The sequence below is a fragment of the Hyla sarda genome, chromosome 3 (genome assembly GCF_029499605.1).
Source record: "Hyla sarda isolate aHylSar1 chromosome 3, aHylSar1.hap1, whole genome shotgun sequence".
In the NCBI taxonomy this organism is placed as follows: Eukaryota; Metazoa; Chordata; class Amphibia; order Anura; family Hylidae; genus Hyla; species Hyla sarda.
Genome location: NC_079191.1, coordinates 90,393,385 through 90,408,717, shown reverse-complemented (window position 1 = coordinate 90,408,717; position 15,333 = coordinate 90,393,385). Strand labels below are relative to the sequence as shown.

The following is a 15,333-nucleotide window of genomic DNA, read 5'->3' as shown; positions in this document are numbered from 1 at the left end:
CTTTTGCAAAACTCCCAGCCTGCCAGGACAGTCAATGGCTGTCTCGCAATACTGGAAGTTGTTGTTTTGCAACAGCTGGAGGCTCTGTTTTGGAAACAGTGCCGTACAAGACGTTTTTCATTTTTATTGGGGGGGGGGGGGGGACTGTGTCAGGGTGTGTATATGTAGTGTTTTACTTCTTATTTTTTGTAGGTGTAGTGTAGTGTTTTTAGGATACATTCACACTAGCGGAGGTTTACAGCTTGTTTCCCGCTGGGAGTTTGAGCTGCAGTGGAAAATTTGCTTCATCTCAAACTTGCAGCGAGAAACTCACTGTAAACCCGCCTATGTGAATGTAGCCTGTACATTCACATGGGGGGGGGGCAACCTCCAGCTGTTGCAAAACTACAACTCCCAGCATGCCCTTTGGCTGTCGTGCATGCTGGGGGGTTGTAGTTTTGCAACAGCTGGAGGCACACTGCTTGCAAAACACTGACTTAGGTAACAAACTCTGTGTTTTGCAACCAGTGTGCCTTCAGCTGTTGCAAAAAGCTACAACTCTCAGCATGCAGTGACAGCCGAAGGCCATGCTGGGACTTGTAGCTATGCAACAGCCGGAGACATACTACTAAAACTCCCAGCATGCCCTTTGGTTGTCCGTGCATGCTGGGGGTTGTAGTTATGCAACAACTGGAGGCACACTGGTTGGAAAACATTGAGAGTGTATTACTTAACTCTGTGTTTCACAACCAGTGTGCCTCCAGCTGTTGCAAAACTACAACTCCCAGCATGTACGGTCTATCAGTGCATGCTGGGAGTTGTAGTTTGCCAACGCTGGAGGGACACTGCTTGCGAAACACTGATTTAGGTAACAAACTCTGTGTTTTGCAACCAGTGTACCTTCAGCTGTTGCAAAAAGCTACAACTCTCAGACATACTGCTAAAACTCCCAACTCCTTATAACTCCCAGCATGCCCTTTGGTTGCCCGTGCATGCTGGGGGTTGTATTTATGCAACAACTGGAAGCAAACTGGTTGGAAAACATTGGGAGTTTGTTACTTAACTCAGTGTTTCTCAACCAGTGTGCCTCCAGCTGTTGCAAAACTACCACTCTCAGCATGCACTTACAGCTGAAGGGCATGCTGGGACTTGTAGTTATGCAAAAGCTGGAGGCACACTACTGCAACTCCCAGCATGCCCTTTGGCTGTCCGTGCATGCTGGGGTTGTAGTTATGCAGCAGCTGGAGGCACAAAAATGTGCCTCCAGCTGTTGCATAACTACAACCCCCAGCATGCACAACCTACCAAAAGGCATGCTGGGAGTTGTAGTTGTGCCTTCTGCCGTTGCATAACAAGTCATTGCTTAGCAACAGCAGGATGCCAGGCTTACCTCCTGCTGCTGCGCAGTGAAGATCCGCCTGCTGTCGCCGCCGCCTCTGCTGCTGGGGCCCCGAGCCCGCCGCCGATGCCAAGGATTGGGGGCCCCAGCCTCAGGTGAGGGCTCCCGACACCTGCTCTCGCCCTCCGAAACAGGGGTGGAGCGGGTGCCGTTAGGGACACCCCCACTGCAGGCGTCCTGATTCGTCAGCCGATAACGGCCGAAAAATCAGGACGATCGTGAGGTGGCACCAGTGATTAACCCGGAATTGCCGCAAATCGCTGATCTGAAAGGCATTGTCATGGGATGCCTGCTGAATGATTTCAGCAGGCATCCCGGATCGCCCTGAGTCCTTAAGGATCGGGGATGCAGGGTGTATGCATACGCCCTGCTTCCCCAAGAGGTTAAGGACTGATCCCATTTTGGCCTTTAAGGGGTACTCCGTGCAGATACCCAGCGTTCTGAACATTATGTTCAGAATGTTGGGTTCGGGGGGCTGTGGTCGTGACATCATGTCAAACCCCCTCCATTCATGTCTGCGGGAGGTGGCATAACAGCCATCTGGCAACGGAGAACCCTGTTAAGGGTTGATATCATGAACGTAAATATAAACATAAAATATGCCTCTACAAGTTCCTCATGAAGGACATACAGGCAACAGAGATCATTGAGCAATTACAGGTGTCTAATACAGTCAGAGTTGTATATGTTTTGCTGAAAATATTAGACTAGGAGCTGTTCTACTCCAGAAGTTTTTAGCAGCATTTAGAGACATGTCTTTACAGCAAGCCAAATGGATGTAGGCACACTAGACTGACACTGACCATATTAACTTCTATTGGAGAGATTTCTTTACATGGTCTGTGACCTGGTTAGAAAATCTGCAGGGAGGGGATATACATTGTCAACGGCTTGATCCTGTTTTAGCCATATACTGGCTTTCCCTGTCATCCTGTCTGTGATGATAAGGACACTGCTGAAAAATTTCCGCTACAGAACAGGAAATGACAACTTATTATTAGGCTTAGTGGCCAGAATGAAAACTGCAAGATAGAAGAATGAAAAACTATATTAAAAAAAAAAAATGAAGTTATAAAAATGTATTTATAAAATATATATTTGATGACACATTCCACCTAAAAAAAAACAGAACAGGAAATGACAGCTTATTATTAGGCTTAGTGGCCAGAATGAAAACTGCAAGATAGAGGAATGAAAAATTATAAAAAAAAAAAAAGTTATAAAAATGTATTTATAAAATATATATTTGATGACACATTCCATCTAAAAAAACAGACTTTAGTGCCAAGTGATTGGGTGCAAAGTAGCTTCAAATGGGGATGTCTGCAGCTGGAACCTTGGGTTAAATTTTTATGGGAGTGCCTGGGCCTGCCAGAGGATCCTCGAATACTGCCAAATATTATGGCTATAGACCAGTCATCTGAATCCACACTTGTAAATGGTAGATTTGTGACCATATAAATAGTTTTGTGTTCAAATTATTTTTCTCTGTAAACCATAAACAAATAAATTTTTTTAATTTTGGGTGCTTTCCTTTCTACGCAGCGCACTTTTAGATAAAAATTACACCTTATCTTTATTCTGTAGGTCCATATGATTAAAATTATACCCAACTTATATTGGTATAATTTTGTTTTACTTCTGTTAAAAAGTTATAACTTTATGCGCGGAAATTTGTAGATTTAAAATTTTCTATTCTGATCCCCTCTAACTTTTTTATTTTTCCATATGTTTATTATGTTTTAATATTTTTTATATGGAATTTGGGAAAAAGGGGGGTGTTTTAAACTTTTAATAAGAAGGGATTAATGTGTGTTTTTTTATTATTTATTTTTTATTATTATTATTTTATATTTACCTTTTATTATTATTATTATTATTATTATTATTTTTTTTTTTTTACACTTTATTAGTCCCCTTAGGGGTCTTTTAGGAGGAATCATTATATTCCTCATACAGATCAATGTAATTCCATAGAACTACATTGATCTGTGTGCTCTGCACTCGATTGATAAAGTATGGTTCAGCCAGGCTTATTTAACTGGTTACACGTCCTTGGTCGTTAACCAGTTAAATGATTTATTTTAGGTATAAATGGTTTTGGCTATATGGAGAAGCACCATCTGCAGACATTTTATGTCAAGTGGAATACATTAGCTATTACTGTTATGCATGCTCTTTCCGGTTAACATATTAAGGAATGTTTACATTTTGATCATTTCTACACAAAATTCCATAATCCACCAAGGACAAGTCTTCTATAGCCAACAACTAACCTTGTTCTCCTCTATCTCCTTTCTGTCCATCATTTCCGTCTTTGCCATCTCTTCCAGGAAGCCCATTGTGTCCAGGATATCCTGGTGCTCCCCCCATCCAGTTAGCACAAGGATTTCGTTGGGGTTGCGTTGGGTCTTCATCAGCCAAAATACATAGTGGCACCAGTATAAGTAGTGCATACAGAGAATGTAGCACCAGCATTGTCCTGCGTAAAGGTCTCTAGAATAAAAATTATATCTATTGTAACAAGAGCAATAAAGTGTTCATATATAGTCATGCAAACATTACATCTAAGGAATAAAATCCTCTTTATGTTAGTTGAGAATCTCCATAAAATACAGTTCTAGTGCTAAGCAAAAATCTTACCCGGAGGAAAGTTACAGTGGTCTGTGTCCTGTGCAGTTGCCTTATAGTGATGAGCCAATCTTACATAACATATGCTACTGTCAATTAAAACTCATTCCAGGATCACTGCATATGGAGATTACTTAAAGGTCAGGCTTTGGATCAGAAATTCCATGTGCCTGTCGGAGCAATATAGAAGACACAAAGACCACACAATAAATGAGACTTTAGATTAGATTTCATTAATTGGTTGTTGGAATCTTGAAAAAGCATATAAAAAAATTGACAATTCAATGTATAAAAATAACATAAATTAATTAAAAACAATATATATATTATTATTATTATTATTGCATTTAGGTTATATAGGTTATTTACAAGGGCCTGAATGACTTTCTGTCATTTAGAGCCTTGATGATTTCATTTTCTCGGTATGAGTTTAGGCTTGGTCTATAAATCAAGAGTTTGTGAGAGTTTTGTTAATCTACTAAATTAGATTTATTTTTGTTATATCTATTTACTTTTGTTTATGCCCTGAGTTTTCTCATTGCTGGCTGGAGTGGCTTATATATTTTGGTTGTATATGTGGCTGAGGTTGGCCAAGAATATTGTTATTATTGTCAATGTCATAATAATTATTATTATTATTGTATGTGGTGATTTACTGAGTATTGTTGAGTGTTGTGTATGATTAGGCTCAGAATAGTCAGAAGTATATTTATACTAGATTGTATAGGTGGATGTAAAAAATTCTTATTGGCTTAGTTTTAATTTGCTATTACCAGGGAATATAATATTTAGATTGTGTAATATTTATATTTGGTGTTTATTTCTTGTTTGATTTATTAAGGCCAGTTTAGCCCTGTTCATTTACTTTTTGTTTTACATTTCATAATAAAACAAACAGTTCTGACTCCAGTTTCATCAAGCATCAATGCTGTATATTAAAGCTCATATTTCAATCATGGAATCAAGTTGGCGGGCTAACATGAGGTGAGCTTTTGCCTGTCTTGACCCCTGCCTCCCAGCATCTCCCTAATTCTTCTGACTGAGTGCCCCTGAGTGTCCCAGGCCCCTTTATTTTTAAAGGGTACCTCTCATCAAAAAAACTTTTGATATATTATAGATTAATGTATGCAGAATAACTTTACAATTGCATGTTATTAAAAAATATGCTTCTTTCTATTTAATTTTCCACTTTGAAGAAATGACCACTAGGGGTCTCCCTACCAGTCCTGGCAGCAAGCATTTCTGACTCATGCTGGAGTCCTAAACACTACGAGCTGCCAGTCTGCTTTGATCACAAAGGAGAACACTCAGAGCTGCCAGCCTGCTTTGTTCACAGCCTGTTTGGCTGTGAACAAAGCAGGCTGGCAGCTCTGAGTGTTTAGGACTCCAGCATGAGTCAGAAATGCTTGCTGACAGGACTGATCGGGAAAAATACAATAGAAAGAAGCATATTTTTCATTAACTTGCTATTGGAAAGTTATTCAACATTCATTAATCTAAAATATATAAAAAGTTTATCTGATGAGAGGTACCCTTTAAGTGTTTACTTTAGAAAATTGAGTGTTCAAAGCAGGCTTTGTTTATATCTTGTAGGTTTTGAGTGTTCATATTGTGCCACTGTTGGTGAAATTCTTGGACCAAACCAAAGACAAACCAAACCAAAATCAGGTCATAAGCCTTGTGCTGTGTAATGTATAGTAGTGTATACTGGTAATGGCAGCTCAGTTCCAATTCACTGGGAGCTAAGCTGCAATTTCCCAGAACCACCATTATACACTGAATGGCACAGGGCTTCTGGTCCAATACCTGTGTTTCAGGTTCAGCTCAAGCCCACCTGGATCCTTCCCTGGGGGTAGGATCAATGGGGGCTTCAGATGTCTTTAGCCTTGCCTCATCATCTGATGTGAAGTAGTGACAAGGCCTCACTATTCATTCTCTGACCATATTTGTAGGTGTTGATGATGAAGCCAATGGTGCCATCCCTTGAAATAGGCCTTGAGCTCCAGAGTGCTGACCACTTTTAGGTCACCTTTCACCCCCAGTCATACATGGCTCGTAGCGCTGGAGTATTCCGAGTGTTGGTTCATGTTTTGACTGAGGATTACACCTTTATTGATCACATCCCTGAGGGTGATGCAGCTAGGACTTGTTGAAGAGAGTCAGGCTGTCTTGGTGATGGGGAAGGACAGCCCATGGCCCCTTTAGATCCCTAGCACTTTTTCCCCCTATGTACCCCTAAGGTCAAACCTTCAGACCCCCTTTGGTCTTACTTGGGCCTAACCTCGCTCTTAGCAGGGGTGGGGCAGCAGAACGGTATTTCTTGGATGACTCTCTGTGACAAACCAGGGCTCTCTGTGACAACCCAGTTTTAAGGCATAGTGACTCAGAAGCTTGGAGCCCTGTCCAGGCCCCCTCTGCCATCCATACCTCTGCCACCCCTTAACTATGATCTCAGATCAGACATGGTAACCTGAGATTAAACCCAAAAATTCGAACTGATCACACTGTCTCTGTCCCCTATATGTAATGTCCATGGTGCTAGGACAGTATTTCTGGACCATTATAACAATACATCTTATATCCAATTTAATATAACATTTTTGTACACTAAAGAACGAACAAGTTGTTATTACTTCAATTAAAAAATAACTTTTATTGAAATATATTAAAAATACACTAAATCATAACAAGATATTAATAAAAGTACAGACCAGAAAAGCCAGTACTGCGCCTTTGTAAACAATAACCTCAATAGTTGTATAAAACAGCAGCACCATAGTGATATCCAATTATATCCCAAACTGGGAAGTCCCTATGCCAGGTAAATTCTATAGTATCAAGAGCAGCAGGTATATATGGCACTAATATATTTCCACATTGGGTAACACCATATAAGTGCCTCACTTTTATGGGGGGGGGGGGGGGGGAGGGGACAGTAGCGACTTACTTCCGGAACGCCATGTGAACTTCCTGGCGCTCCGCTTCCAAGGTGGCGCATGCGTACCACCATTGATCAGTATCTCGCCGTCACTCCATCGCATCATCCCATTGCCGGGCGTAACCACACACTTGATGATGTGGGACGCTCGTCAATGGTTCTCTGACACAGAAGTAAACGGCGCCAGCCAGGTATGATAGCAAGCATGCGCACAACAATGAGGAGCAGCAATTAAATACAGGGAGAGGATAATAATTCTATGAACTGCCATGTTGTGACCCACTGTTAGAATACCATACCATTATCTTTGCAAATCATGTTTACATATTACTCATACCAATATATAAGTGAAGAAGTCTATATCATATTACATAAGTGTCAAATATGTGTACAATAAAATAAAAATAAGAATAAATTACACACAAAAAATATGAAAATACACAATCACGTGACACATCACATGTAGAATAAATCTCATCAGTGATATAAACTAAATAATAGTGCTATAACGTGAAAACAATCAATACATTTATTTGTATACATGCAACAAAACAGAGTCCCTCATCGTGGCAAATATCAGATAAACCATTAATTTTTTACGTTTTGATTTGTTCTTTTTTTATTTGTGATGGCAGTTTTATCCTCTCCATCGATAAATCAAATTTAATTACAACTATTCAGGTTACTGTTTACAAAGGCGCTGTACTGGCTTTTCTGGTCTGTCCTTTTATGAACATCTCGTTATGATATAGTGTATTTTTTAAATATTTCAACAAAAGTTACTTTTTAATTGAAGTAATAACAACATGGTAACCTGAGAGCCTAGCCCCAAAGGTTTGGCATTCACAGGAAATGTGGCATTGTCCTTCTGAACAAGGTTGAGCCCACAGATGATGTCAGGCTGCTAGTGACCCCCCAAGTATGACCCAGTCCCGGTCTCAGGAGTTGGGTTTTTGGGAATGTAGACCAAAGTAGTTGTTAACCCAAACACTTATAGCATGAAAATACCTTAAGGGAATGTTGAAAAGAGAGTGTTGAAGAGTGGGTGAAAGAGGTAAACTGGTGGGGTCATGTGGTCCACCTAGAGGATTTTACCCTAGAGGCAGGTCTGCCATATTGACTCCCCATCGTACGGAACCTAATGTAAAGATCATACCTATCCCTTCCCAACCCAACTTATCTTCCACTCCAATCCACTTATCTACTCACTTTACTGTGCACAACACCAAGCGGGGCATTATTGCTGTGTGGGGCACTATATGTGGGAAATAGGATGATGCTTGAAAATAAAAAGCCTAAGATGTTCGTCTGGCAGGTACTGTGGAGAAGATTTATGACTGGAAGAAATTGTCATGTCGGTCTGGGCTGGATAGACAAAAAAATGGAAAGAACAACTGATCAAAGAAGGTGACTCCTGTGAATCAATAGATGCAACAGCACTGTAATGCAGTAACCCATCCCTTCTAATAACTGCTTATTATGTGGACACACGTATACCATCTGTGATGAGGTAAGATGGAAAGTAGCAGTGACATTTTTAAATGCTTATAAATAACACTACCCCAGCAACTCTCTTACAGACTGGATTAGAGGTTAAGGGTTATCTAGAGACAGAACTGGGTTAGAATGTTTTATCAAGAGAAGACCTTTAGACAGAAATGTGCAGATCTCGTATAGCTTCACAATATAAACCACACCATTACACATTTCTGTGTTAAAATTGAGTGTTTCCTATAAGAGGCTGTGTGAGAACATCTACACAATGCAAACCAGCACTATGGATGGTTAGGTTATCTAAAAAGGGGGCAGCTATGAAATCCATATCTTAACATACCCCTCTCAAATATTTTTGTTCCTTGTCTGATCTTGAGATCCCTTTTTTAGGACCCTTTTAGAAAGGTTGGCACTAGCATATTGATCAGCCAGAGAACAAGCCTTTTCTTGTTGGTCCTTTTACACTGGTTAATTATTGGGAACACATATTCCTATAAACATTTATGCAACAAATTATTGACCTGTGAAAAAAGCCTTTTAGATCTCATACTTTGTTCATATAGCTATAACATTTAATCCTTAAACAGCTTGTCTAAAATATATTGTTACCCAAATCAAATCATGTGAACATCCACATGTTGTACATTGATCTTTTGCTTCTCAGCAAAATAACAAAAGCTAACATCAGGTAGTTAGTATACATTTTGATCAAACTGTACAAGCCCACTTGGCACATCATGGCCACCTAATTTAAGCGGGTCCCTAACATAAAATGGCACGGTGCTGGCCACAATTCCCTTACCCATTGGAGGAATGACCCACTGGTCCGGCAGCCCCACTACTGCCAGATATAGCCTGTGTTACGCCGAGCGCTCCGGGTCCCCGCTCCTCCCCGGAGCGCTCGCTACACTCTCCTCACTGCAGCGCTCCGGTCAGATCCACTGACCCGGGGCGCTGCGATACCGCCTCCAGCCGGGATGCGATTCGCGATGCGGGTAGCGCCCGCTCGCGATGCGCACCCCGGCTCCCGTACCTTACTCGCTCTCCGTCAGTCCTGTCCCGGCGCGCGCGGCCCCGCTCCCTAGGGCGCGCGCGCGCCGGGTCTTTGCGATTTAAAGGGCCACTGCGCCGCTGATTGGCGCAGTGGTTCCAATTAGTGTTATCACCTGTGCACTTCCCTATATCACCTCACTTCCCCTGCACTTCCTTGCCGGATCTTGTTGCCATCGTGCCAGTGAAAGCGTTTCCTTGTGTGTTCCTAGCCTGTGTTCCAGACCTCCTGCCGTTGCCCCTGACTACGATCCTTGCTGCCTGCCCCGACCTTCTGCTACGTCCGACCTTGCTTCTGTCTACTCCCTTGTACCGCGCCTATCTTCAGCAGCCAGAGAGGTTGAGCCGTTGCTAGTGGATACGACCTGGTCACTACCGCCGCAGCAAGACCATCCCGCTTTGCGGCGGGCTCTGGTGAAAACCAGTAGTGACTTAGAACCGATCCACTAGCACGGTCCACGCCAATCCCTCTCTGGCACAGAGGATCCACTACCTGCCAGCCGGCATCGTGACAGTAGATCCGGCCATGGATCCCGCTGAAGTTCCTCTGCCAGTTGTCGCTGACCTCACCACGGTGGTCGCCCAGCAGTCACAACAGATAGCGCAACAAGGCCAACAGCTGTCTCAACTGACCGTTATGCTACAGCAGTTACTACCACAGCTTCAGCAATCATCTCCTCCGCCAGCTCCTGCACCTCCTCCGCAGCGAGTGGCCGCTTCTGGACTACGACTATCCTTGCCGGATAAATTTGATGGGGACTCTAAGTTTTGCCGTGGCTTTCTTTCCCAATGTTCATTGCACTTGGAGATGATGTCGGACCAGTTTCCCACTGAAAGGTCTAAGGTGGCTTTCGTAGTCAGCCTTCTGTCTGGAAAAGCCCTGTCTTGGGCCACACCGCTCTGGGACTGCAATGACCCCGTCACTGCCTCTGTACACTCCTTCTTCTCGGAAATTCGAAGTGTCTTTGAGGAACCTGCCCGAGCCTCTTCTGCTGAGACTGCCCTGTTGAACCTGGTCCAGGGTAATTCTTCCGTTGGCGAGTATGCCGTACAATTCCGTACTCTTGCTTCAGAATTATCCTGGAATAATGAGGCACTCTGCCCGACCTTTAAAAAAGGCCTATCCAGCAACATTAAAGATGTTCTGGCCGCACGAGAAATCCCTGCTAATCTACATGAACTCATTCACCTAGCCACTCGCATTGACATGCGTTTTTCCGAAAGGCGTCAGGAGCTCCGCCAGGATATGGACTCTGTTCGCACGAGGCGTTTCTTCTCCCCGGCTCCTCTCTCCTCTGGTCCCCTGCAATCTGTTCCTGTGCCTCCCGCCGTGGAGGCTATGCAGGTCGACCGGTCTCGCCTGACACCTCAAGAGAGGACACGACGCCGCATGGAGAATCTCTGCCTGTACTGTGCTAGTACCGAACACTTCCTGAAGGATTGTCCTATCCGTCCTCCCCGCCTGGAAAGACGTACGCTGACTCCGCACAAAGGTGAGACAGTCCTTGATGTCTACTCTGCTTCTCCACGTCTTACTGTGCCTGTGCGGATGTCTGCCTCTGCCTTCTCCTTCTCTGCTGTGGCCTTCTTGGACTCCGGATCTGCAGGAAATTTTATTTTGGCCTCTCTCGTCAACAGGTTCAACATCCCGGTGACCAGTCTCGCCAGACCCCTCTACATCAATTGTGTAAATAATGAAAGATTGGACTGTACCATACGTTTCCGCACGGAGCCCCTTCTAATGTGCATCGGATCTCATCACGAGAGGATTGAACTTTTGGTCCTCCCCAATTGCACTTCTGAAATTCTCCTTGGACTTCCCTGGCTTCAACTTCATTCCCCAACCCTGGATTGGTCCACTGGGGAGATCAAGAGTTGGGGGCCCTCTTGTTCCAAGGACTGCCTAAAACCGGTTCCCAGTAACCCTTGCCGTGACTCTGTGGTTCCTCCTGTAACCGGTCTCCCTAAGGCCTATATGGACTTTGCGGATGTTTTTTGCAAAAAACAAGCTGAGACTCTACCTCCTCACAGGCCTTATGATTGTCCTATCGACCTCCTCCCGGGCACTACTCCACCCCGGGGCAGAATCTATCCTCTGTCCGTCCCAGAGACTCTTGCCATGTCTGAATACGTCCAGGAAAATTTAAAAAAGGGCTTTATCCGTAAATCCTCCTCTCCTGCCGGAGCCGGATTTTTCTTCGTGTCCAAAAAAGATGGCTCTCTACGTCCTTGCATTGACTACCGCGGTCTTAATAAAATCACGGTTAAAAACCGCTACCCCCTACCCCTCATCTCTGAACTCTTTGATCGCCTCCAAGGTGCCCACATCTTTACCAAACTGGACTTAAGAGGTGCTTATAATCTCATCCGCATCAGAGAGGGGGATGAATGGAAAACGGCATTTAACACCAGAGATGGACACTTTGAGTATCTGGTCATGCCCTTTGGCCTGTGCAACGCCCCTGCCGTCTTCCAAGACTTTGTTAATGAAATTTTTCGTGATCTCCTATACTCCTGTGTTGTTGTATATCTGGACGATATCCTGATTTTTTCTGCCAATCTAGAAGAACACCGCCAGCATGTCCGTATGGTTCTTCAGAGACTTCGTGACAATCAACTCTATGCCAAAATAGAGAAATGTCTGTTTGAATGCCAATCTCTTCCTTTCCTAGGATACTTGGTCTCTGGCCAGGGACTACAAATGGATCCAGACAAACTCTCTGCCGTCTTAGATTGGCCACGCCCCTCCGGACTCCGTGCCATCCAACGTTTTTTGGGGTTCGCCAATTATTACAGGCAATTTATTCCACATTTTTCTACCGTTGTGGCTCCTATCGTGGCTTTAACCAAAAAAAATGCCGATCCCAAGTCTTGGCCTCCTCAAGCGGAAGACGCCTTTAAACGGCTCAAGTCTGCCTTTTCTTCGGCTCCCGTGCTCTCCAGACCTGACCCATCTAAACCCTTCCTATTGGAGGTTGATGCCTCCTCAGTGGGAGCTGGAGCTGTCCTTCTACAAAAAAATTCTTCCGGGCATGCTGTTACTTGTGGTTTTTTTTCTAGGACCTTCTCTCCGGCGGAGAGGAACTACTCCATCGGGGATCGAGAGCTTCTAGCCATTAAATTAGCACTTGAGGAATGGAGGCATCTGCTGGAGGGATCAAGATTTCCAGTTATTATTTACACCGATCACAAGAACCTCTCCTACCTCCAGTCTGCCCAACGGCTGAATCCTCGCCAGGCCAGGTGGTCTCTGTTCTTTGCCCGATTTAATTTTGAAATTCACTTTCGGCCTGCCGATAAGAACATTAGGGCCGATGCTCTCTCTCGTTCCTCAGATGCTTCTGAAGTTGAACTCTCTCCTCAACACATCATTCCTCCTGACTGCCTGATTTCCACTTCTCCAGCCTCCATCAGGCAAACTCCTCCAGGAAAGACCTTTGTTTCTCCACGCCAACGCCTCGGAATCCTCAAATGGGGTCACTCCTCCCATCTCGCAGGTCATGCGGGCATCAAGAAATCTGTGCAACTCATCTCTCGCTTCTATTGGTGGCCGACTCTAGAGACAGATGTGGTGGACTTTGTGCGAGCCTGCACTATCTGTGCCCGGGATAAGACTCCTCGCCAGAAGCCCGCTGGTTTTCTTCATCCTCTGCCTGTCCCCGAACAGCCTTGGTCTCTGATTGGTATGGATTTTATTACTGACTTACCCCCATCCCGTGGCAACACTGTTATTTGGGTGGTCGTTGATCGATTCTCCAAAATGGCACATTTCATCCCTCTTCCTGGTCTTCCTTCAGCGCCTCAGTTGGCTAAACAATTTTTTGTACACATTTTTCGTCTTCACGGGTTGCCTACGCAGATCGTCTCGGATAGAGGCGTCCAATTCGTGTCTAAATTCTGGAGGGCTCTCTGTAAACAACTCAAGATTAAATTAAATTTTTCTTCTGCATATCATCCTCAATCCAATGGACAAGTAGAAAGAATTAACCAGGTCTTGGGTGATTATTTACGACATTTTGTTTCCTCCCGCCAGGATGACTGGGCTGATCTTCTACCTTGGGCCGAATTCTCGTATAATTTCAGAGTCTCTGAATCTTCCTCCAAATCCCCATTTTTCGTGGTGTACGGCCGTCACCCTCTTCCCCCCCTCCCTACCCCCTTGCCCTCTGGTCTGCCCGCTGTGGATGAAATTTCTCGTGATCTTTCCATCATATGGAGAGAGACCCAAAATTCTCTCTTACAGGCTTCATCACGCATGAAGAAGTTCGCGGATAAGAAAAGAAGAGCTCCTCCCATTTTTTCCCCTGGAGACAAGGTATGGCTCTCCGCTAAATATGTCCGCTTCCGTGTCCCTAGCTATAAGTTGGAACCACGCTATCTTGGTCCTTTCAAAATTTTGTGCCAGATTAATCCTGTCTCTTACAAACTTCTTCTTCCTCCTTCTCTTCGTATTCCTAATGCCTTTCACGTTTCTCTTCTTAAACCACTTATCATTAACCGTTTCTCTCCCAAATCTGTTCCTCCCACTCCTGTTTCCGGCTCCTCGGACATCTTCTCCGTCAAAGAGATTTTGGCATCCAAAAAGGTCAGAGGGAAAACCTTTTTTTTAGTGGATTGGGAGGGTTGTGGTCCAGAAGAGAGATCCTGGGAACCAGAGGACAATATCCTAGACAAAAGTCTGCTCCTCAGGTTCTCAGGCTCTAAGAAGAGGGGGAGACCCAAGGGGGGGGGGTACTGTTACGCCGAGCGCTCCGGGTCCCCGCTCCTCCCCGGAGCGCTCGCTACACTCTCCTCACTGCAGCGCTCCGGTCAGATCCACTGACCCGGGGCGCTGCGATACCGCCTCCAGCCGGGATGCGATTCGCGATGCGGGTAGCGCCCGCTCGCGATGCGCACCCCGGCTCCCGTACCTTACTCGCTCTCCGTCAGTCCTGTCCCGGCGCGCGCGGCCCCGCTCCCTAGGGCGCGCGCGCGCCGGGTCTTTGCGATTTAAAGGGCCACTGCGCCGCTGATTGGCGCAGTGGTTCCAATTAGTGTTATCACCTGTGCACTTCCCTATATCACCTCACTTCCCCTGCACTTCCTTGCCGGATCTTGTTGCCATCGTGCCAGTGAAAGCGTTTCCTTGTGTGTTCCTAGCCTGTGTTCCAGACCTCCTGCCGTTGCCCCTGACTACGATCCTTGCTGCCTGCCCCGACCTTCTGCTACGTCCGACCTTGTTTCTGTCTACTCCCTTGTACCGCGCCTATCTTCAGCAGCCAGAGAGGTTGAGCCGTTGCTAGTGGATACGACCTGGTCACTACCGCCGCAGCAAGACCATCCCGCTTTGCGGCGGGCTCTGGTGAAAACCAGTAGTGACTTAGAACCGATCCACTAGCACGGTCCACGCCAATCCCTCTCTGGCACAGAGGATCCACTACCTGCCAGCCGGCATCGTGACAGCCTGCTTTTCTGGACCATGGCCCCCCCACCAACACAACACCATAAAAATGGACACTGCACAGCTCCACTCCAGTGTGAACTCTACCATGTGCTCCAAGCATGGGAGAAGCTAGGAATTAACCCTTTTGCAGTTTCCTGCTAATTTAAACCACCTGGGCCGGATGGGTAGAATCCAGCATTCAAAAAAAAAATGAAGGGACAAAATATAAATGTAACACAAATATAGAAAAAAGATTTTTCCACATGTTGTATGTTGATCTATTGCTTTTTTGCACAATTACCAAAACTACACTTTATTTGACTCTTGTGTCATCTATTGCATTTATTATCATTTTATACTTTTACTACAGCCACCACCTTGTGTGGGGATCTTTGACATACTGACCAAATGTTAACTTAC

At 44.8% G+C, this 15,333-nt stretch overlaps 1 protein-coding gene across 3 annotated transcripts in view; it reads right to left on the bottom strand.

The window, feature by feature from the left end:
• Positions 1-15,333, bottom strand: part of LOC130360591 (adiponectin-like) — a 76,069-nt gene that overhangs the window by 13,107 nt on the left and 47,629 nt on the right. For 2 of the 3 annotated variants that reach the window (XM_056563130.1, XM_056563129.1), the window contains exons 2-3: positions 4,022-4,179; positions 3,655-3,874 (exon numbers count right to left, since the gene is read on the bottom strand). In XM_056563130.1, the coding sequence (XP_056419105.1) occupies positions 3,655-3,856 (202 nt within the window). In that variant the 5' untranslated portion in view covers positions 3,857-3,874; positions 4,022-4,179. The remainder of the gene's footprint in view (positions 1-3,654; positions 3,875-4,021; positions 4,180-15,333) is intronic. The other variant, XM_056563131.1, reaches the window with a different exon arrangement.